Source organism: Amblyomma mixtum, chromosome 8, assembly GCF_055824585.1.
Source record: "Amblyomma mixtum isolate Tamu chromosome 8, ASM5582458v1, whole genome shotgun sequence".
Taxonomy (NCBI): domain Eukaryota; kingdom Metazoa; phylum Arthropoda; class Arachnida; order Ixodida; family Ixodidae; genus Amblyomma; species Amblyomma mixtum.
The window spans coordinates 22953760-22977360 of record NC_143019.1 but is presented as its reverse complement, the minus strand read 5'-3'; the positions used below and the strand labels follow the sequence as shown (position 1 = coordinate 22977360).

General features: G+C 48.3%; 1 protein-coding gene across 1 annotated transcript; it reads left to right on the top strand.

Annotated features, from left to right (window-relative positions):
- The first annotated feature begins 370 nt into the window (after positions 1-370).
- LOC149331687 (prolyl 4-hydroxylase subunit alpha-1-like) lies at positions 371-23429 on the top strand. Its single transcript, XM_089556820.1, has 7 exons — positions 371-681; positions 10010-10243; positions 11280-11528; positions 15189-15360; positions 16529-16720; positions 20222-20497; positions 23162-23429. Exons 1-7 carry the CDS (start codon positions 371-373, stop codon positions 23390-23392), a joined length of 1665 nt encoding a protein of 554 aa, XP_089412946.1. The 3' UTR covers positions 23393-23429.
- Positions 23430-23601: the final 172 nt, after the last annotated feature.

The window sequence follows — 23601 nt, the reverse complement described above, 5'->3', positions numbered from 1 at the left end:
GATTGATTGATTGATTGATTGATTGATTGATTGATTGATTGGTTGATTGATTGATTGATTGATTGATTGATTGATTGATTGATTGATTGATTGATTGATTGATTGATTGATTGATTGATTGATTGATTGATTGATTGATTGATTGAACAACTTTATTTCGCGCTTTTTTTTGCGCGGTGTTAGAGGCTGTAGGAACAAGTGCTGCGCCTGCCACGATTTGCATATAAGCGCTACCGATAAACAGAGATACGATAGTCGATGCATGTCACCAGCCTGCCGTGAAAGACGAAGCAAAAGAGAGATACGAGCCGCAAGTTGAAGTAGAAGAACAAGAAGAAGAAAGAAGGCAGAGCAGAGGAAGGCGGTCATCATGGCTTCGGGTACGCGACGTCCCTACGCCCTGCTGCTGGCGGTGTTCCTGGTGGGCCTGGCCTCCCTCCTGGTGGACCAGTCACGGGCCGAGCTGTTCACGGCCATCACGCACCTGCGTAGCCTGCAGCACACCGAGGCCCAGGTGGCCGCGAACATAGCCCACTACCTGCGCGCCGAGCAGGAGCGCCTCGACTTCTGCCGGGAGATGCTCGGATACATACAAGCCCTGCTCGGCCCAAGCGAAGGCGAAGGGCAAGACGAAGAAGAATACGACGACGACGACGACTACGACGAGTACGACGACTACTCGTAAGCGCAGCACAAAGTGTGGGGCCCAGCAGGTCCAACAAATATGGTGTGGTAAAGTAAATTGACCCGCAAGTTTTTTCTAGACGGTTAAAGAGCTGGAGGCCACTTAGAGCATCCGACCAGGCACGAGGAAGGTCAATGGGCCAACGAAATTCTAGGGGTTTCGTTTGCTCCAAGGAAGAGCAGCAAAGTGACGAGGTTGCGTGAGTTGTACATTAATCATGTTGACAAGGAAGCGCGAGCAAATGCAGGAAAACATTTAGTGAGAACAAATTTGTGAATTTAGACCCTCAGTAAGGCCCCATTGGATTTGGCCTCCAGTAGTGCCCTACTGCTGGTTTTGGGGTTTCCCCCTCCCTCTGCTCTAGCGTTCGGTTTTCTAGTATTGGGATGTGTGCTTTCTTTTGGCATGCCCTGACCATTTGGGGCATTGGTCGCGAAATTGGCACTTATTGTGGTGAATGGTTGGGTGGGTTTTGCGCAGTCTGCTTGGGTGTGGGATGGTGTTGACTTGTAGTTGTCTAAATACTACAATGACTACTACTGCTGCTACTACTAATACTAATACTACTTTTCCCTAACTCAGTGTTCTACGCCTTTTAGGATAAAGTCTTCTAGATGATTTCCCTAAAATTCGCGAGGCTTTCGCTGTCTCTACAGTCTCAGGCGGCGACGTGTGCACAGACCCGGACGACCACAAAAGAAAGGCGACGACACAAGCACTTATCGCTCATCGTACGTCTTTACTTTGTGGTCGTTCTGGGTCGCGCTTCCTTATTAAATGAAGATGATTGGATAAGTCGAAAGAAAGTATGAGTTGGCTTTTGTTTCTATTTTCTTCTGCTTTCGCGGAGCGCATGGCTCTTAACATTCTACAAGGACGGTCGTAACAGCCTGATGACCAGATCGCAAAACACTTGTCTAGAATGACTAAACTGTGTATTCCGCAGTTTCCAAAGCTGCTGAAACCAGGGAGGCAAAAAAACGCCGATGAAATACTAAGAGTTTAAATGCCCATGATTACATCCAGATCATTTTTAGCCAAATGTTACCACTAGATATCGCGTGTCCAACCCGAAACACGGCCTGAATGTGTTGTAGACAACCGTTTTGCCTTCTGTACGTTCTGCAATCTTCTTTTTTTTCTAAATCTTGAAACCTTGAAAGGGACCTCTTATACTTGTTTCCTTCCTGAAGCGCGTCCTGTCGACTAATAAAATTCAAAGATTTTCGACGTAAGCCAGTTTTAACCATGTAGAAAATATCAACATCGGTTCATCGAGCTTTCGGTTAGGGGGTTTCCGTTCAATGAGCGCTGCACTCGAGAGGATGCAGATGAGTGCTTCACACCGAAACAGCGCGTCGTTTTCACTCATCGCCTCAGACGTTTGAACTCGGAGTAAAAAAGGCCGCGTGCCCTGAGCAAGTGAATATGGACTCACACAACATAGTTCTTGCACACTGTACATTGCCTCTCCACTTCTTCCTTTCTATCTGTTTCCTCCCTTCATCCCTTCCCTCACGTCACAATTCGGGCGTCCATACGTAGACAGCTACCGGGCCTTTCATTTCCCCATAACCTAACCTAACGTAGTGAACAACAGTAGGGATGTGTCGACGGGCCACAACTACGTAAAAACACTAGAACTAGGCATAGCGCTCGCTACACTCAAACACGAATACGCCTATATAGGAGTAAAAAAGAAGGAAGATGTCCTCTAGCGCATTCCGTTTATAAAAGGCAGTGCGCTACTCTTTTCTGTAGTGGCGCTTCAAAACGACAAGCGCTGTAGTTCAGTGCCTTTCTTGTCTTCCCGTCTATTGTCCCTCCCTTTTTTTATTGCGCAACTCGCTCTCTGGTATAAATGAAAGGAAAAGGCACAGTCTGGTTTTGTTTATGTATGCCAACAGACTCGATACTGAGGCCTGTGTGCCAACATGCGTGCGACTAACGGGCATTGCCCTTCACGCAGTTCACGTCCAATTGCGCATCACTGACACACCCTAGCTGCAGCCACTGGTTGCAACTCAAAACATAAGGCGTATTTGCCCATAACAGGAGAACCTACGATCAAAAGCGCCATCGTATTGTCGTGACGTCACGACCGTGCCTAGCATGTTATAGCTTGTTACCGTATGGCTAGCACGTGCAAGGCGACTGACCGGGACGTCACGACCGTAGGTCAAAGCCATTGGCTCAAGGGTCCTCAGGAGAGGCACTTTCCACTCAGTTCTTGCGTTATAACCGCGACCATAAAAACCTAACCTAAACTAACCATCGCATCTGTCGAAATGAATCCCGTCACAGAGGGCATCAAAACTCGGTCATCGCCATCTGGGTGGAGTACGTATACATTCATTACACTCCACCTTTCTCATTTGCATGCAGATCAACTTCTTTCCCTTTCTCTCTGCTCGTTTGGCACTCGTAATCACAATTCTGCCCGCTGAGTGCGTCCATGCGTCGATGCGGGAGTAAAATAAAATCGAAATAACGCATTCAGCGCGTGTGTTCTCCGACGGCCAAGTAGTCCGCCCGTGTCGTTGCGTTATACGGCGGTCGCAGTCTGGGCCTCATAAAACTTGTCTGAGCTCTGCGCGTGCCGCCAGCGGCCTGCCCGTAAAGCGGTGCACCTTCAGGGCCCACGCACATCTGGCGACCGAGCTACGTGTACCGCCTGTACAGACGTGCTGGTGGTGACCCCGTCCCTAAATAGCACGCCGAGAGAATGAACGCCCGCACCACCGGCGGCGGTGACTGCAGCCCCCCACCCCCACCTCCATCCAACCTTTATGCTCTTTCCCTGTCATCAGCCTCATTGGAACCGTATAGTGCGACCTATATACTACGCAAGGTTATCGACCAGGTATCTAACCCAGATTAGAATGGTTAGTGGACTTTCACGGGTCAAAACAACAGAATGTGAGCGTATAGTAGAAAAAAAAATTCAGGGGGCCACTTTGTTCACCTAAAGTGCGGTGAGGCGAAAGCCTTTAGCGCGGTGTTGCTGCTTGTGTCACTGATGTGTGGTTAAGATGTTAAGTACACAATTGTTTGTGAATCTTAAATGCTGGAGACACTGGGGGGCGTTTGGGAGGCATCCGCCTGATTCTACGCCTTTCTGCAAACACTCTCCAGTGTCCTAGACAAAGAGAACTACATATGCGTTGGCAGGAAGTAGCGTAGCCATTAGCACGCTCGGCAGCGGAACGGAAGGATGGTGGTTCGAATAGATTTTTTTTTTTCTGGTTTGAGTAGAAAAAGCGTAACACCTCTGCTGACACCCTTCTGGCGACAACGATGAGGCATTAAAGGCTTTCGCCTTAATACTTTGCTCTAAAATATTGCTCCAGTGTTTTCAGAGGATCATCCAAATGGAGTCGATTTTGCAATACGGCAGTAATTACAGATTAGCATCCACCAAACCTCAGCCATACGGCTACGCAGCCGTACGTTTGGTAGAGGGAATGCTCCGGTGAGGCAGTGGTCTCGGGTTCGAACCCCGGACAAGGACGAATTTTTCTTTAACTGCGAGGTTTCTGAGAAAGCTGTATAACTTTCCTTTGTAGCCGTATGGCTGCGCTTGGGTGGATGCCAGTGAGTAATTACTCCCTTATTACAAATCTACTCCACCTTGGGGGATTCCCCTAAACATTTGGTCAACACTGTTCCCACTTCGAGTTATTGATCAATTCGCTCTCGCCCTACCATAAGTTTGCCGTCCTGGTTAGCTCAGTTGGTAGAGCGACTGCTCCGGTGAAGCGGTGGTCCTGGGTTCGAACCCCGGACCAGGACGAATTTTTCTTTAACTACAAAGTTGGTATGAAAACTGTATAGCTTTCATTGTAGCCGTACGGCTTCACTTGGGTGGATGTCAATGAATAATTACTCCCTCATTGCAAGACACAAACACAAGGCACCCGTAAGCACATTATGCTCTGCCCCAGGCAAAGCCTCATATAGGTATTTTCTGTTCCGTAAATTGTTTTATTCTGAATCGGATTGGATGACGTTCTCTGTTTCAATTATGCGCAAGTTCGAATAGGGCTGTAACAACTAGAATAGAGTGGTCGATTTACCCGAAGACCGACCATCGTTTACAGGACGATGCACGGTTATAATCAGATGGAGCACAGAGCAGCGCCGTTTGTTCCACCTCCTCCTCCGTCGCGCCTCGTTTTATTGCGGGCACACCCAGACAGGGGGAGAGAGAGAGAAAGAAAGAAAGAGAGGCGCGAACCTGAAGGAATGATTGATCGTTGAGTCGCTAGCGACGCGGTCCTCGCATTCATGCAGCGCGCGTCTGCCGCGTAGCGACGCCGACGACGCCAGGGCCAGGAGGAGCGGGCTTTAGAGGCCGATGCCCCGAGGGTTCGCACGCGCTAACGCGATCGAATCGACACGCGTATACGTGGCGCCCACTTTTGACCGAGCTGCGTAGGGCTGCTCTCCGACATTCGTTGTTCGACAGCCCCATGGCCCACATGAAACAATGCGATGGTCCACATGGCACATGAAACAATCAGTGAAAGTGTTGCATAAATTATACCCAATTATCGCCCGCAGATGTTCGTGTATTGCTTCAAGCTATCTTATTCTTCCACTATTTCGTCCACCTCTCTTCATTCACTTCTTCCAAGCTAAACTATAATATGGATAAGTCATTCTCTTACTTACTCCTCCATGCATTATGAATGCACTGCATATGACCATGCATACAGTGAACACTTTTACCATACCCAGCAATTCTGGTGAAAAGATTTTTTCAGCGGGAAATATTTTATGTACGCAATCAATATATCCACAGTTCTTCTGTCGGCACGCTTGTATTTTTTTTTCTATTAACAATTTTTCTGTAGTCAAAAACATTACCCATCGGCTTTCTATCGCGGTCTTAACTGCTCGATGCAAATGATGGAAAGACTTTCTTGTTAAAGAAACATTTTTCTATGCTTTAGAATAATACTACCATAACAGTACATCGCAATATTCCAATTTTCAAAGTTTTTATCCAAGAATTGTGTACAGGCGCGGACAAAAGTAAACGGAGCACGCAACTGTCTTCGAATATTTTTCACGCGTCACCTAATTGAAATTTCTAACAGTGGTACGCGCATGCTGGTAGAGGAGGTTGGTGGGCTTTCTTGTAGACAAACAATGCTTCTTCATTACCAATAGAGAAAGCATGATTGCACTTCGAACGCAATAGCGTGCTCCGTTTACTTATGGCCGCGCCTGTACATAGTATCGGTATTTGGGTTGTTACGTACAGGCGAGGTCTGCTGTGCGGGCGCTAAAGATGCTGCCGCGAAATGCGGACGTAGAAAGGGGTGAAAATTTGTCTTGGAATGCATTTCTTTGTTAACAAGAAAAGATGACGTGGCAGTTTATTTCGTCGACACCTCATTCTTACAACAGTGTACTCTGTGTAGCACGGCATATGGACGCGCATTGTCGCTTTTTATTCATTACCCTTAGCTTTTCATATCGCATTTTTGACCTCTTGTGCAGTTGTAAGCTGACGCGCTACCCCTTTATAAAAATGGTCTACAGACTTCTTATAGCCTCTATTGCCGTCCTATGATATTTCCTTTTGTCTATTCTTGGGCTATAGAAAAAAAGTCCACTATAAGTGTACGGTCATAAATCTATAGATCATTCTATAGACTGTCTAGGATTTTATTGCCTAATGACTAACCTATATGATTTGTCTATAGAAAGTCTATATAGTTTATAGACAAAAGTCTATGGACAGTCTGTAGAGTGTCTAAAGAAAACTTTGTTAGGGGAGAACAAGGCGAGTTACGGTTCCGACTGTGCGAAGAACGGTTTTAATAAAAAAAAAACATATACCTCTCTCCCAGTGAACCCTGAATAATAGCCGACGTTGCCTTTTCTCTTTCCGTCACATAGCGTAATATATGTACCAAAATCTACGCTTGATTGAAAATAGCTCTAATTAAGCAATGCATGGTAACACATAGTAAGACTACAACAGAGCTGTTGACTAGAAGACTTGTTTCTTATTTCGTGGCCGAGTTTTTATGGCGCTCGGCTGCTGGCCCGAAAGACGCGGGTTCGATCCCGGCCACGGCGGTGGAATTTCGATGGAGGCGAAATTCTTGAGGCCTGTGTACTCTGCGATGTCAGTGCTCGTTACAGAACCCCAGGTGGCCGAAATTTCCGGAGCCCTTCACTACGACGTCCCTCATAGCCTGAGTCGCTTTGGGACGTTATGCCGCCGCGGTGGCTCAGTGGTTATGGTGCTCGACTGCTGACCCAAAAGACGCGGGTTCGATCCCGGCCGCGGCGGCTAGAATTTCTTTGGAGGAGAAATTCTAGAGGCCCGTGTACTGTGCGATGTCAGTGCACGTTAAAGAACCCCAGGTGGTCGAAATTTCCGGAGCCCTTCACTACGGCGTCTCTCATAGCCTTAGTCGCTTTGGGACGTTAAACCCCATAAAACCAACCAACCTTTGGGACGTTAAACCCCAATAAGCCAATAAGCCAGTTCCTATTTCTTCGATATCTTTAGCAGCAATTTCTTTGACACTGGGATATGCTTCCTTTTTATCTTCAGATGTTCATCTTTCTGTATCTGCCTAACTTCTCGAGGCGCCTGTATTTTCCTGCTTTGTGTTCCCGCATCACGCGTAATGAACGATATTATCATTTGGTCAAATAACGTACATGTTGATAAAAAGCCGGCACCTTCGTCAAAATTGTACTATACGTTAGCACTTCATTTCCTGTTATCTCCTCCATGCAGCGCACGTCACGGTTTAGCAAAGCAAACGTTTTAATTCGAAACTAAGGTTGCAAAAGGAGCGATGTTACGGCAGCGCAGCATTACAAAACAAGCCCGCATCTCGCTTTGGTTCAACATTTATTTGCCGTATATTCGAAACGCATTGGTTTCCTAATGCGAAACAAAAAACCAGGGGGTTCACAACATGACCTCTTCTTTACTGTTTGCTGGGGGACCTTAAAACCTTGTTGTGCGGGTCAGCTCTTCAGGGTGGGAAGCTCTAGAATGCATCCCTGCGTTAAAAATATAAAAAAAAGCATGAATAACGCTGAATCACGAGCAGCTGAATGCGTCGCGGCGTTGACCCGCTTGCTCAACGTTACATTGTCCACTGCGAGGGGGGGGGGGGGGGGGGGGGGGGGGGGGGGGGGAGGATGCTTTTAGTAAAGGAGCTATCAAACGGGCATTACATAAAGCTCCTGCACGGCACCACTTCGTCTATCCTCGTTGTTTCGGGGAGAATTACGAAACACCTCTCAAGCGAAGCCATCTTTTAGCGCTTTTGAATATCGCCAGACAATAACGGCTTTTCAATGGGAGTGCCGCGAAAGGGATTTCAGAGCCGCGTTTTGACGGTGCGGCGGCATGGAGCGCTTGCACTCAATGGGGGACGCGAGCTTTCGCGATTCCGGTTCGACGGCCTTTGCATGCATGCATTTCGCCTCGATAAATGCGAACAGCGCCGCGGAAGGCACACGGCTGGCGTTACCTAAACAGCCGACTGCATGTGCAAAGCTTGCTTGGGTCTTATTACGCTATTGAGGGGGTACAGGTTATGATGAAGGAAAAGTCGCTGTAGCTTGTCACTTTAGAAGGAAAGTTTAAACCTTGTGCTACAAAAGAAAGAGAGATTTCTAATTCATTTCGTTTTGACGAAAAAAAAAAATACGCATCGCCAGTTTTCAGGGGTGAGTGCAATAAATTTAGCGCTTGAAACATGGCGAACACAAGCTCTTAAGCTATTCTGCCGTAGCAGATAAGGGAAAAGGTGGTCTGGGTCGTCTGACATCACAAAGAGGCATGCACGAAGGCTACATAACAACTGTTTCTCGCGTAATTTAGAACTGCGAATATATTTATACAAGATTAATAAAAAAACATCGACGAACTGGTAGGCAGAACTGGAAAGAACTTAGCACATACCGGGTGTTTCACCTAAGATGTTCCGAAATTTTTGAAAATAGGCTTTATGAGTTAAAAGAGCACTTTCTTCGCCATAGCATTGTCATTGTTGTAGCGCATCAGAATACAACTGAGACGTGCAAACTAGTAGGATGTATTAAGTAGTTAACTTTTTAACTATTACTTTTAGCCTCCTTATTTTTCGAGAGGCGTGTAGCTCACCGTAAGTGTAATTCCATATCAGTTTTTAAAATTTCGAAAGCGCAGTTACCATCGGCGCTGTGGCTCAATAAATTTTTATATTTCTACGAGTTACGTGCAATGGACGCGTTGATTTTCCTGCAAGGTTTTCGAAAGTGCATGTATTTTCGCACGATGTAGCCAAAATTAATTGGGCCGCAGAACCGACTGTAACTGCGTTTATGAAATTCAAAAAACTATTACGAATATTGTAATTACGGTGGACTACATGCCTCTCAGTAAATAAGAAAGACGGTAATTGTTTAGAAGATAACTACTCAATATTAATTATCCAGCCTACGAGTTGCACCTCTTAGCTGTGTTATGATGCGCGTTACACCGTTGGCAATGCTATGCCGATAGAAACGCTCTTCAAACTCAAAAATTCTATATATAAAAATTGCAGAGCATGTTAGGTAAACCATCTGATATAGTTAATGCACCTTTATCCAATAGTCAGACTGCATAGATTTAAGTTACATCTACGGGCTGCATGAGCCACATAAGTCACTAACTAGCCATTCAAACGACACGAGATACAGGGAGGCGGCTGTGTGTGTTAAATGTAGCAATAACTTAACTCTAAAAACTTTCTCTGCGTATTGTACAGAGTGTTCTATATTTATCTGTTTGGTTCTAAAATACTCTCCTGCTCAAACTACTTGCCTGTTTTGGCTCAAGGGCAGACCAAAGGGTAGCTTATTTCTGCGTGTTTCAATAAATAATTTACACACCTGAACTTGCCTCAATTGTCCGGAATCGACGAAAAACTGCAGTTGTCTGCGTGGAGAATTTAGTCTAGGCGAGCGGAGCAGCAGATTTGACAGGCTGCGCCATCTGGGCTACTGCGAGGCCTACCCCAGGGATATTGGTTGCCTCGCAGTTCACCAGATGGCGCAGCCTCTCAATTCGGCCATCCCACTCGCCTAGATCAAAATTCTCCGCCCAGACGACTCCAGTTTTTCACCGATTCCATGCAGTCCAGGCAAGTTCCGATGTTAAATTGTTTATCGAAAAACGCAGACTATCATAAGCTACCAATAGAATAGTGTTTTAGAATTTTTTGCAACCCGGACAGATAAATACGGAGCGCCCTGTATATATCATGCTGAAAACAAAGACCCCTGCAGAGCATGTGCGCGTCTGCGCTTGCGCAGATGGGATGACGTCCTGCGCGCCTACCTGACGAGGATGTGGTTGGCGTATAACTGGCCCGAGCTGGCGTCCGACCAGGCCGAGCAGAATGCCGACCACGGGCAGCTGCTGCAGCTGCCAGAGCCGCAGACGGGCAAGTGGCCCAGCGAGGAAGACCTTTCCGGCGCCGCGGTGGGGCTCTGCCGTCTGCAGCACACCTACGAGCTCAGCGCTGAACAGATGGTCAAGCTCAGGAGGTGCGCGTTCCCGGCGTTAGCTGGTTCCTTCGTTGCCGCAGAGTCCTGGATAGCTCTTTGGATCATTCCATACAGTTTAATATGACTGGAGAAAAAATTACGAGGACACTTTGGCAACTAAAGTGTTGAGAGGCGAAAGCCGAGGACACTATTCCGTGACTACTTCCGGTGGATGTGACGTCACACTGTTCCCGTGGTTATATCAATACCCAATTTATAAATCTTTCGGGGATCATGAGTTAATTACAGTTAATTACACATTTTTCCATCTAATTGACACAAATTCGACGTTTTTCTGGCCATTCTGTGACAATTTTCACTGTGCCGTGACGACTTCCGGTGGATGTGACGTCACACCGTTCCCGTGGCTAGATCGACGTCCGCGCTATTTCGACGCAATTTCAACATTCTTGTCTGTAATTAATTAATTAATTACAGTCATCAGATGAAACTTGGCTTCTAGGTTGATTTTTCCTCCTCTATCTGAAGCAACCATTGTTTTTATTCTTTTTTATTTCCTGAGTTAAACGCGTGCGAAACGTTTTTTTAACGGAAGACAGTATGAGCCACTAAAGGCTTTTGCCTTAATAGTTGGCGGTGCTGCCCTTCATCCGACATGGAGAGGTGTAGGAATGCGTCTTTTTCGCAAGATGTGGCGCCCTCTGGGGAGTGGCGGAAATTCTTCTGCTAGTGGTTGAAAACAAATTAAACTTGGGAGACGCAGGCGCGATTTGGTTCCACGAGGAGCCAACTGTGCCTTGCGAAGTGGCGTGTGTGTGCTTGGAAGCTGCCGCCACCTGTCGCATGCACTTGTCACTAATGAACTGAGCCGTGTACTGTAGGTGGTCAAAATTTCCGAACCCCTCCACTACGGTGCCCCTTATAGCCTTAGTCGCTTTGGGACGTTAAACCCCATGAACCAAATCAAACCTTGCGTGTCGCGGAGTTCTCAAAAAAGAGTTTCAGCTTATCTTTAAAGAGCACATGGGCTCTTTACGTGGGAACCCTGTACGAAGCGGACTCCGCGTCCTCGCAGCCCGTCGCTGAACGTGTCCGCGCACGACCGCCGCGAGTTGGCGCAGCGATGCTTCGACTCGGACGACGTGGGCAGCGCCGTGGGATGGTGGGCCTCCAGCCTGGACACCCTGGACGAAGAAGGGGACGACCTAAGCGACGACCGCCAGGCCATCCTCAACTCCATGGCCAGGATCACCATGCGGGTGCAAGACAAGAGGCCCGCCCTGCGTCTCCTGCTGGCATACCACGACGGCGCACCCGCTGACGAGTGAGCGACTCCCGTAGCGTTTATAGTTCGCAGAGCTAGCCCAGTGTTTTAGAAGCGGTAGCTCTACTCAGCGCAAAAGTCGCTCAACATTCCGTACCATACTTGACCTTAGTTTGACCTTGATAAGCGCAGAATAGCAACAGATTGATCAACATTCCGTGCCTGAATTGACCTTGGTTTGACCTTCAGAAGCACAGAATAGCAACAGAATGACATAGACAGATTAACAAATTAACCTTGGCCGTTATGGACCAAAAGTGATGTCCTAGCCGCCGCGGTGGCTCAGTGGTTTTGGTGCTCGGCTGCTGACCCGAAAGACGCGGGTTCGATCCCTGCCGCGGCGGTCGAATTTCGATGAAGGCGAAATGCTATAGAGGCCCATGTACTGTAGGTGGTCTAAATTTCCGGAGCCCTCCACTACGGTGTCCCTCATAGCCTGACTAGCTTTGGGACGTTCAACCTCATAAACCATACCAAAAAGCGATGTTGAACCATAATTGAGAGTGCCCGATACGATGGTGACCACCAAATTTGGCCCGGGCCATTGCCAAAATGTTATCGGTCGACTTTTAGGTACCACCGTGGTTTAATCCTGCCGAGCTTTTTTAGTGCAGTTTCCCTGTGTGGAGTAAATTTTAACTGGGGGAGTAATTACTCGTCAGCATCTACCCAAGCACGGTCATACAGCTACAAACCAAATCTGTGCAATTTTCGCACAAACTTTATAAACAGTTGATTTAAGAGCCTTCCAAGTCTAGGAATCGAACTTGGGGTCACCGCCTTTCCGGGACAGTCGCTATGTCAACTAAACTAGACAGTACGGCCATGGCAGAGAGCAGGGCGCGCCCGAAGTGATAAACAGCTCGAAGAGGAAACGGTGTTATTGAGTTCCGTCACGGTTCCTTGACCTTCCTAACACGAAAATTTAGATCGAAATCTGGGCAAGACGTGAGGCTACCCAGAGGAGGTTAAGAGTGCCTCGATATCAGCGTATCCATTACAGGGTGGTGAGATCAATTTTTAACCAACAGACGCCGTTTTGGCCCACAAAAATTACCGATACTTTAGCCATGGCTCCTAAATTTTTATTTAAAAAAAGGCTTATTCGATGCCTGCCAGCACTACTGGATGGTCTCGTGGTCTAAAGAGACTGAAACCCTTCTTTCTGAAACGATTTTGCAGCATCATAACATTATTGAGGCACCGCAGAAGTTAAAATACTGAAGCGCCCCCTCTGAGCTGAGCAACAAACTTCCAGTGACACTCTTCAACGGCTTTCCTTTCTCCACTATAACTGCAGGATATTCGCACGTGGCGTGACAGTCAGCTACCTCCCAACTTCGCACCAATCAGCGTATCAGGGGGCGTATTTTGTAAGGGTCCATTTGTCCACTGTCAATTTTATTTGGCGTGACGTCAGTGTGAAGGCAGCATCAGACGGAAGCAGCCAGTCACAGACATCTCAACGACCACTGCAAGGCAAAGGCCTCTCCCATATCTCTCCAATTCACCCAGTTATTAACCATGTTAAGAAGTAAAGAATAAGGGCAAACAAAACAAAATAAGAATAAAAGTAAATATAATCTAAGAGACGGCATGAAATAAATTAAAAACAGGAAAAGGAAAATAAAGAGGAAAATCGCCACTATTTGCTGCCGTTGGCTGCGATATGCAGCCAGTGATCTAACCCTGTTGTCAACCTGCCAGTAGTCGGGTAGCATCCCACAAACGGTCAAAAGCCGCGACTATGTCACCGAACAACAGTGACCAATGCCAGGGGACCAAAAGGACAGTTTACGAATGGTACCTTATAAAATACGGCCCCAGGTTTTTTTTTTTTTTTATAAAGGCCACTAGTCTCGCAGTTGCGCGGTCGGAAAGCTCTGATTCAGGCTGGGTTGTTTATCGTGATAGGGGCATCGAGCGTAATGGCAATGGGGAAGATACGAAGGAGGCGCTGACATCGGGCCAGGGTCTCGGTATATTTAGTGCCTTGTCCCTAGCGCTGCTAGCCGAATAAATGCTGCCACTAAATAATCTTATTGCACTTTATCCCCCAATAAAATCCTCAGTACATATGGAAAGCTCTGCTATACAACCATTGCGCTTATCCTCGGTAAAATCTGTCATATAAAAGCAAATATAAAGCTATCCACATCTATGGGGGCCACCACAGTGGTTCAGGGGTTATGGCATTCGGCTGCTGACCCGAAAGACTTATAGGCTCAATCGCGGCAGCGGCGGTCGAATTTCGACGGAGGAGAAATTCTAGAGGCCAGTGTACAGTGCGATATTAGTGCACGTTAAAGAACCTCAGGTGGTCGAAATTTCCGCAGCCCTCCACTCATATCGTCCCTCATAGCCTGAGTCGCTTTAGGACCCATAAACCACAAACTATTTATGGGGGACGTCTTTTCATTGGCGTCGCTGGGTTTAAAAACAGGCGAAATTAGAAAAAATAAAAGCTAAATATTTTGAGACGCGCGTATTGGCATCTCTGGAGCTGCATGGCGTGGACGAATACCGAAGTTACGTAAACGGTGCCAGCTGCAACGTTTAGAGTGGACAGGCTTGAAATTTCATTGCGCTGCTCTGCAATTCAACGCGTCGGTCAGCATTTCGTAAGAGGTTTCGTAAAACTAATCTCAAACAAAGGAAGTTCCTTGCACATTTATTTTGTTCTTAAAACGCATCGAACCTTTTATCCTCTTGTTCATCTTCGATTTATGATATCTTGTTGCGCTTCGCATTCGAACCTTACTAGTCAGATACAAGTCAAGAACAAAGCGGCTTTTCCCCGTCAAAGTTCCAGCCAATGGCGTCGGCAGATTCTCATGACCCTGCTAGCGTGGCAATATAGGGAGTGGCAGATGAAAGGGGATAGTGTCCTCCCTGCGAAAGAGGAAAGTAATGCGCAATCATTAAAAGTTTACATGATTTAACAGAAAGTAGAAGAAAAGGCGACACACTACCAGTGGGCACCGAACTCACAACCTTAGCCAGTCACATGTGGGGCTCTGTCGTCTGAGCTACGGCGATGAGGAATATAGTCGCCCCCGCCATCTGAGATTTAATTGGGACACTGGCGATGTAAAATGAGCCATGCTGAAAGGGCTGTAAGCAGACTCGATGGCCTGTATATTTATGACAAAGGCTGTTGTGCCTTTGTCAACGACAGACTTTTCAGTACAACTGCGATATCGACGCTGTTTAAAGCGGGAAAGGTGCCTCATTCAAAGTATATACATGTAAAATTTATAGGGACCGATTCTCTATGAACTATCACACTGAACTAATAACAGCCAAAAAGAGCTAAAGGTGCAATGGGCGTTAGTCCCCTGCACTCTAAACATAAAGGACTAAAGCTAGGAGAGTAAGCTGTCCTCTAATGTACTCCCTTTTATAAAAGGGAGTGAGCTATATATCAGCCTACTTCTTTTTTTACTCCCATAAGGTGTATCAGTGTTTAGAGTGCGCGGACTAATGGCGTCGCCACACCTATGGACCCTCAAAGAGCACCCGTAACTCCCTTAGAGACTAAAATGTTCACCGTAAAGATTAAATGGTGCATTTACTTCCATTTTACTCCCTTTTCGCTTAGTACTACACCTTAAGTATGCCACCTTAAAGACGTCCTCGGGGTCTCGATCGCACATCCAGGCGCTCCAAGCTGGTGGCGAGAGTGCAGGACGACGTTCGCCTGCAGTACTCATCGGTGGCGACCGACGTGGCCAGCTTCGAGAACCTCTGTTCCTCGAGGCACTCCTTCGCCCGCAAAGCAACGTCCGCGCCCTCAGCCGGGTTACGCTGCGTCGTGCTTCATATTATAACGGTCAGTGCTGCTATGTCCCCTGCATATATACATGCAGAGTGTCTCACAGCTGAATAGAACTGCACCAGCCTTCAGCTTTCCCTTGTAAAAATGGTCTGTAGACAGTCTGTAGACTTCTTATTGACTCTATTGACTACTTATAGATATTTATTTTTGTCTATTCATAGCCTATAAACTGTCTATAGGCAAAAGTCTACTAAAAGTGCATGTCCATAAATCTATAGATTGTCTATAGACTATCTATGGCATTTGTATTGACTATAGACAGTTTCAATATACTGTAGCGCAGCAAAAGACGAGGACACAAGAGACGAGAAACGAACAGCACGAGCGCTAACTTCCAACAAATTTTATTCTCCTGAAGCATCACATTTATACGCCAGAAAACAGTAATCACATGTGCGAACAGTATCAATTCCTTAGAAACCCGAGCTCTTTATCTGAGAGGAGAATGGAAGGTGTGCTTACACACGCGCATCCTGACCTATTTATCTTTTCGGCTTCAATGATTTCGCGCGTTACCCTTTCTCTGCTTTTTCCTATTACCCGACATTTATCAAAGAAAGGCTTACAGGTTTTTGAGTTGCATGCGAGAATGTGGTCAACGAGCGATCCGCCTTGCCCGTTTCTGACGTTGCGAGCGTGTTCCATTAGGCGCTCGTTCAGACATCTCCCCGTCTGGCCGATATAGTGTTTCCCGCATGACAAGGGTATCTTATACACAACACCTTCATCGCACGTGACGTATGGCTTCTGGTGCCTAGTTGTGCATCCGCGCGCTTTGTTTGTGTTGGGTTTTCCCAGTTTGCACAACGTTGCAAGTTTTTTCGGCGCCGAGAACACGACGGTCGCATTCGCTCGTTGACCAATTCTTTTCAAATTGTGGGAAATCTTGTCTCTTGTGTCCTCGTCTTTTGCTGCGCTACTGTATATTGAAACTATGTACCAACAAGCCCAAAAAGCCACGCTACTGAACTATAGACAGTTCCCTAGGATTTGTTTATGTCTATAGACTTTATAGACAGAAGTCTATAGACACTCTATAGACTGTCTAATACTTTTTTTGTAAGGGTTGTGGCCATGGTAAAGCATGATATGCTCTTCTCTGCTGAAAAGAGCTGCTGATGTCGTTGCATTGCAGTACATAATCGAAGGAATCGCTGCGCAGCACCCCATGCTGATCCTGCGGCCGCTACGCGTGGAAGTGCTGAGCGAAGATCCGCGCGTCGGGCTCGTGCACAACTTCCTCAGCAAGCGCCACGCTCGAGCCCTCCGAAAGATGGCAGAGCCGTTGTTGTTCCGGGCCCTGGTCTTCAACGCCGTGAGGAGGCAGATCGTTTCAGGAATACGCATCAGCAAGGTACATAGTCTGTAGACCCTAACCGACCCTTATAGATGCCGAACGCAGCAGCGGTAGAGGTGGCTTAGAACTCCTTCTCAACTACAGAAGCACGATTACGGTATGCACGCATCCGTCTTGGAGCCTCTTTCTTTTTGAGAATCGCTTCTTCGCCACTCCCACATCCACATCACGCCCCCTATCACATGACCCGACGCGCCAACCACAGAGCAGCGGAAATTTTCCGCGCGCTTAGTCTGTTGCGCATACAGGGTCTGTTCTGAAAGTAGTAGGACTCATTTTTTTTAATAAAGTTTATTCATGAGAATAGTACAAACGATTAGAATTTTTCAAAGTAGCAGCACCCTTCCGCATCTACACACTGCTGCCAATGAGTTTTCCAGTTTTCGTGCGCCTCCAGGAACGCCTGGACCTGAATGCTGTTTAGCCCCCTCGTCACGGCCTGTTCAACCGCCTCTACACCGATCCGTGATGTTTCCCCTTGAGCGTTGATTTTATTCTCGGGAATAGAAAAAAGTCGGGCAGGGTCAAGTCGGGGCTGTAGGGGCCTGGGGCAGCGTTGCCGCCTTGTGCTGGGCAAAAAATGGGGGTCCTCATTCACATGATGAAGATCCTGGCAGATCGCTTTCCGGTTGGCCGTTTGCTCCTCTCACAACACTCCCGGCACCAACTTCGCGCACACTTTCCTCATGGCTAAGTTTTCTGAAACTTGGGTTTGAGGAATAGTCAAGTCATCAGCTTTCATTCTGATAGTCATCCTACGATCACTATTCAGTAAATGTTTCACTCGCTACACATTTTCGTTGGTCTTGCTGGTCGAAGGGCGTCCGGAGAGGTCGTCGTCTTCCACTCTTTGCTTACCTTCTCGGAACAGCACCTGATCTGCCCATGGCAACGTCACCGTAGGCCTTCTTAATCATGTCGAGAGACTCTTTGCCCGTTTTACCAAGATTTACGCAAAATCTGATCGCGTATCGCTGATCCAGTAAACGTTCCGTGATTCTGCGTGACGAGACGTTTCGACAGGGGTTCACAGTACAAGCGACCTGCTCTCTTCAACGGCCGAGAGCCGACTGCCGATTTTCCCCAGCATTCCCAATATCTAGCAGAACTTTTTGCTGGGCTAGTTGGTCCATTCTGATATTGGTGAAAACAGCGCGAAAGAAGAAGCCCGAAGGCGAAACGAGGAAGTGACAGGAAAGAGGAAGTGACAGGAAATATCCCCCTTCACCGGTCCTGCACGCGCAGACCGCCTCTCTTCCGCCCGTTCGCCCAGGAAGAAACCAGTCCTACTACTTTCAGAACAGACCCTGTACATCGCTCTCATTGGTTGACGCGGTGTGACGTCACGACCTCGGCCGACCAGTCATGAACCAGTTCGACAACGCGCATGGATTTTCCTCTGAACGCCAGCTATAACGCCGTCGTGTTAAAAATGTGTGCCCAATAAACGAACGACGGCAGTTGGTTGCCAGTGAGATAGTACAGAGGGCAAAACACATGCCTAGAACAACCAAACTGTGTGTTTCGCAGCTCCCAAAGCCGCTGCGACCAAGAAGGCAAAAACTGACAATGGAATTCTGTAAGTTTAACTGCACATGTTTACATCCAGACCATTTTAACCAAATCTTATCGCTGGTTATCGCGTGTTCAGCCCGAAAAACGCTCAGAACGTGTTCTAGACATGCCTTTTGCCCTCTGTATATGGCGCTATGCCTGAAATCGGGTTACAAATGATTCACCACAAAGCTCGGTCTCGATGTAGCTCTCGCTGCGTAGTCTAACCAGCAGCAAAATTGGCTCGGCTCTTAGTCCACTTTACGTGACATACCCAAAAATTCTGTACAAAAGCGTTTTTGAACACACGAAAAAGTTTGAGCGCAATTTTTACGTATATTGTAAGATTTCACTATAACGATCAATATATCCGCAGACTCCCGTCTGTAGGCTTGCATTTCTTTTTTTTTTTGCTTTAAACGATTTTGCTATCTTCAAAAGCGTTCCCCATTGCTTTTCTAAGGCAGTATTAACTGCTCGATGCGAGCGATGGAAACATTATGAAATAAAGATTTTGCCACACAGTGGAATAATGGACCATTACCTTCAATATTTATGTACTACTACCTTAAGGCTTTTCAATAATAGAAATTTTTAACCAAGAATGTTGGGCATGCGTCGAGGCGAAACATACTGTAATTTGTTTTTGGCTGCTGGAAGTTTGTATTTATGAGCGACATGCTTTAGACGCTCAGAAGATCGTGGGCATGCAGTGACAGAGTGAGCTAGTCGTCCGAATGGCCCGACGTCACCCAGCGTACTCCATTTGGGGAAAGGGCTGAGAGGGAGGAAGAAGAGAGTTTTGAAGGCTGCTGTGCACTGAAGAGATCGTGTTCCAGTTAGTGTCCTATATTATTACACTGCGTCGCCTGTGGCGTCCAGCGACCACATTCGTGTAGTATAGCACAGCATACAAAAACTTCATTGAGTTCAGATTAAGTGTCAGAAGGGCGGACTTACCCTCCCGTCCTTGTCAGACGGCCGAGATCCCTTGGGACCTGGCTTCGAAGGCTTGTATAATGACGGCTTTCTACTCTTGCAGGTCCTGGTTGCGTAGCAAAACCTCCCATGACTGCTTACTGTCCACTAAAGTTGCGGATCGGGTTCGTGCCCACATGATATGGGCTAGGGTCGCCCGTTCTTCACAGACCCTACATTTGCCGCCGTTTGAGACCAGCAGGAACCCACTCAGTGTGGCTAGGTTCGGAAAGGTGCCCACCTGCAACTGTCTCCATGCTTCCTCCTTCTTGCTCAGCTTCCTATGTGGTTCTGGATGTTCTCGTCTGCTAACGTGGAAAATTGGGCGTGTTGGTACATGTCTTGAACAATGAACAGGAATATGGGTTGTCAAAGTCTTGAGATCAGAATGGCGTCAGCAAGCTCGCCTGTACCGTGACCTCCTGAGCGCCCAGGTCTGTAGAAGGACACAGGTCTCCTCGCACCAACGTAAGCCGCGGAACTTCCACATCTTAGCTGACCAATCAACGGAATTCCTCTGGCAACAAGCGCTGAGACGACTTAGAGCCAAGCCTGCCCAGAGCTCGGCCGCCCCACCCTGCAACGTGCACATCGTAGGTGACGTTACCTTGCCAGCCTATGTGGAACGTGTTCTTTCTCTCGGTTAGAGCAACCATCTTTGGTTCGTCAGGTGTCTCGGTTCAGCGCCGTCCTTGTTGTCTCGTCTAGTCCTCGACTCCTTGCGCTGCCATTTATTTGTTCGTCTACTAAGTCTGTAGAACTGTGTGATAACTCCAAAAGAGTATAGCCGCTCGTTTTCTGAAATGTGTCCATCCTCGGAGGAAGTCGCGATGATCGGCTGGAAGGTCAGCCTTCGGGCGAGCTCATGAGCGGTAAAACTGAGAATTCGATCCTATTGATTTGGGCGCCTGCGCACCAAACCACCTTCGCGTGAGTACTGTATTCACCCGCACATACCGCGTGCAGGTGGCCTGGCTCCGCGACCACGAGGTGCCGCTAGTGGCGCAGCTGAGCTCAGCTGCGTCCGCGGTCACTGGCATGCGCTTCGAGAGCGCCGAGGAGCTGCAGGTGGTCAACTACGGCGTGGGCGGCCACTACTCGCCGCATGCCGACTACACGCGGGAGCACGAGCGGGCCTCCTCCGAGGAAATGCAGGCGGGACAGCGGGCCGCTACCTGGCTCATGTACCTGTCGGACGTGCACAGGGGAGGAGCCACTGTCTTCCCCGAACTCGGACTGAAGGTGCTGCGCATCATATGAACGCACGTTCCGCCACTGAGCGCCTAAAATCGCACGACGCGAGAAGCCGTTAGCGCAGGGGTTTCAAACACGTGGCCAACTAACCCTAAAGACTGTAGCCTTCGTGGAGGGCTCCGAAATAATTTGGACCTCCTGGGGATTTTTAACATGCACTGACATCGCACGTTAAAGATCCCCAGTTGGTGGAAATTATTCCGGAGCCCTCTACTACGGCACCTGTTTCTTCCTTTCTTCGTTTACTCCCTCCTTTATCACTTCTCTTACGGCGCGATTCAGGTGTCCCCCGAGATGATGTGAGACAGTTACTGCGCCATTTCCCTTCCTCAAAAACTAATTTTCATTTTGTTCGGGAAGCACCGTGCCAGTAACAACTCGGTCTGCTCTTCATCCGTATAGCGTTTCTTTAGCGCTGTTCGGCAGCGGGTTCCTCAAAAAAAAAAGGGGGGGGGAGGCGGGTGGGGGGGGATGGACGACAAACTTCATTAGGATATCGAGAGGTAGCAGTCTCCTAATATCGCATAAATCCAGGACGGTGAGTCATTAGATACCTTTAGAATAGGGAGACCTTATCGGTTAGGGGAATAGGGGAGTTGCGCGGCGCAGCGCGCAAGCGCAGAACGCTAAACCATTGGGCGCTTGCGTTCTGCGCATGCGCACTGGCACCCCGCTGGTCCCCCATCTCTCTAGCCGATACATAGGGTCCCCCCTATAGGGTCACCCCCTTGTATGTCCGAGGCGGCAGATGAATCGGTGATGACGGCATGAGAAGTGTGCTGAACTCTAAGCTTTCCCCTCACCTTCCTTTTTCTGCGGCTGCTGGCCCGCAGGCGAAAAAAAATGGCTGAGGCTTAGCTAAGGTTAAGCCTAGTCAGATGCGAAGCATATTGATGGCTAGGCTTGGTAAAGTTCCTCGCTTTGCTCTTCAGTTGTTGTAGAACGTTGTCGCCGAGCCGCATATTGAGCACGCCGCTTAGCCAGACGTTCATCCCGCTCTTCATCGGTCTCTGTGGCACGCTGAAGCTTTCGCTTCTCGTTCAAATCAGCCCTGCTTCTAGGCGGCATCCCAACACCTGGCCGCCTCGTAAGTGCCCGGAGATGTTGTTGTTGTTGTGACTGAGAGAAGGATGAAAAGGAAATTGCACGGGCCTGCTACTGGCTCGAGCCAAGCCACCACCGCTGCCACGTGCAGATAGAGGAGAGTTAAAAGATCAGAGGAAGGAGAGAGAGGAAAGGAAAGACGCGCGTCGCAGCAACAACTGCGTCCGCCGGAGCGGACGCTGCTCAAAAAACAGATAAGCGGCCGAAGCCGCGCTCGCCGAAGCGAGAACAGATACACAGACAATCACAGCGAGGCAAGCTCAGCTTTATACCGCTGCTGTAGCGTCACGTGGTCAGCTGCAGCGCCTCTGATGTGGAGCCTCCACCGCCGCGGCCGACAGCGCGAGCCGGCAGCCCATCTCTCCTCTGCTGTGACGTCATGTTGTCACGTGGTGTCACGTGGTCACGCTAAAGGTCAATGGTAGCTCCACCGCCGCGCTCGACGGGCTGCAGTGTAGCTCTAGTAATATGCTTCGCATAAAAAGTTTGCCGATTCGGCCCGCACAGTGATAAGAGACCCCTTCTGGCCTCTATTTGTTTCCTTGGGCCTAAAAATGCGGGTACCTGCAGTCGTCAGCTTTATGAAAGGGAGCATGAGAGCTGGTGGTAGATATCATGGGGCCGTACATATGGTTGTTGAAGCGACTAAAGAAAGTATGAAAAGGAAATTGCATGGGCCTGCCTGCTGGCTCGTGCTGAGCCACAATCGCTGCCACGTGCAGATAGAGGAGAATTGAAAGATGTAAGAGGAAAGATTGAAAGAACAGACGCGCGTCGCAACAACCGCGTCCGCCGAAGCGGCGTATTCGCCAACTGCAGCCTGTACAGCCGCAAGGCTTGAAACCACGGTGAATTGATCACAGTGACTGAAGATTGTCACAACGGCTTACCTAAAAGGGATAATTATTCCCTAAATAATGCTTAAAAGTCTATACCAACGTATTGTTACTAACCATGTAATATTTAGTTTAATTTCAAAAGTGATATTCCAGCGCTGTGAATAGTCTGTGTAAAAGTATGCAGAAAATGTTTTGAAAATCTTAAACGGCGTTATATGCTACTAAGCATCACGATTTGCGACCTAAAAGGAAAAAAAAGGTAAAAAAGAAATTATAAAAACAAAAAAATTACAGTACAGAGAGCGGAGTCGAACGGCCGACCTTCCATACGCAACACGTGCCTCTAATCCACTGCGCCATAGCAGCGATATCAAGCTGTCGTTCTGAATGAATATTTATAACCAGCCTTAATGGTGGCTGCTACCTGTCGGTGGGCGGCGCTGTCATCGCTGGCTGTACCGGCTGCATTTGGCGAACACGCTACCCGGTGGCTGCTTTTAGAAACGAAGTGGAAAGGGAGGTGCGATATCCTCTTTTGTCAAAAGCATGGCAAGGTAGCAGAGCCCTTTCCACCGCACTGCGAAAAACACTGCTGCGTATCACCAGTAAGTTTCGATACTATCTGCCACGCGCTCCTGCGTTCCCTTTCATAAAACTTATGACAGTACATGGAAATGTGTCAATTGAGTCAATTCTATACTTCACGCAGGTGGATGCGAAAGAGGGACGCGCACTCTTCTGGCTCAACCTGCTGCCGAACCCGGCCAACGGAGGGCGCTTCCAGCGCAACCCCACCGACAGACCGCGAAGCGTGGGAGACAACCGCACCATGCACGGAGCGTGTCCCGTTCTCGTCGGCTCCAAGTGGATCGCCACGAAGTGGATCCACGAGCTGGGGCAGTCCCGCATGCCCTACGACTGGCCCGGGCCCGTTCACTAGCCCCGCGCAATTACACTCGCACATGCGTTTGGAGCACTGCTCGTCTTGCTCGTCTCTTATTCATGCGCGAACATGCCTCCACACGGCTGACATAATCCAAGCCCTACTACTATACTACTATTGCCCTACTACTTAGCCCTCCCCCGTCAAGCTAAATGGGACTCGGAGCAATAAGCTATGCAAGGACTCAGACCCCAACAGTACACCTG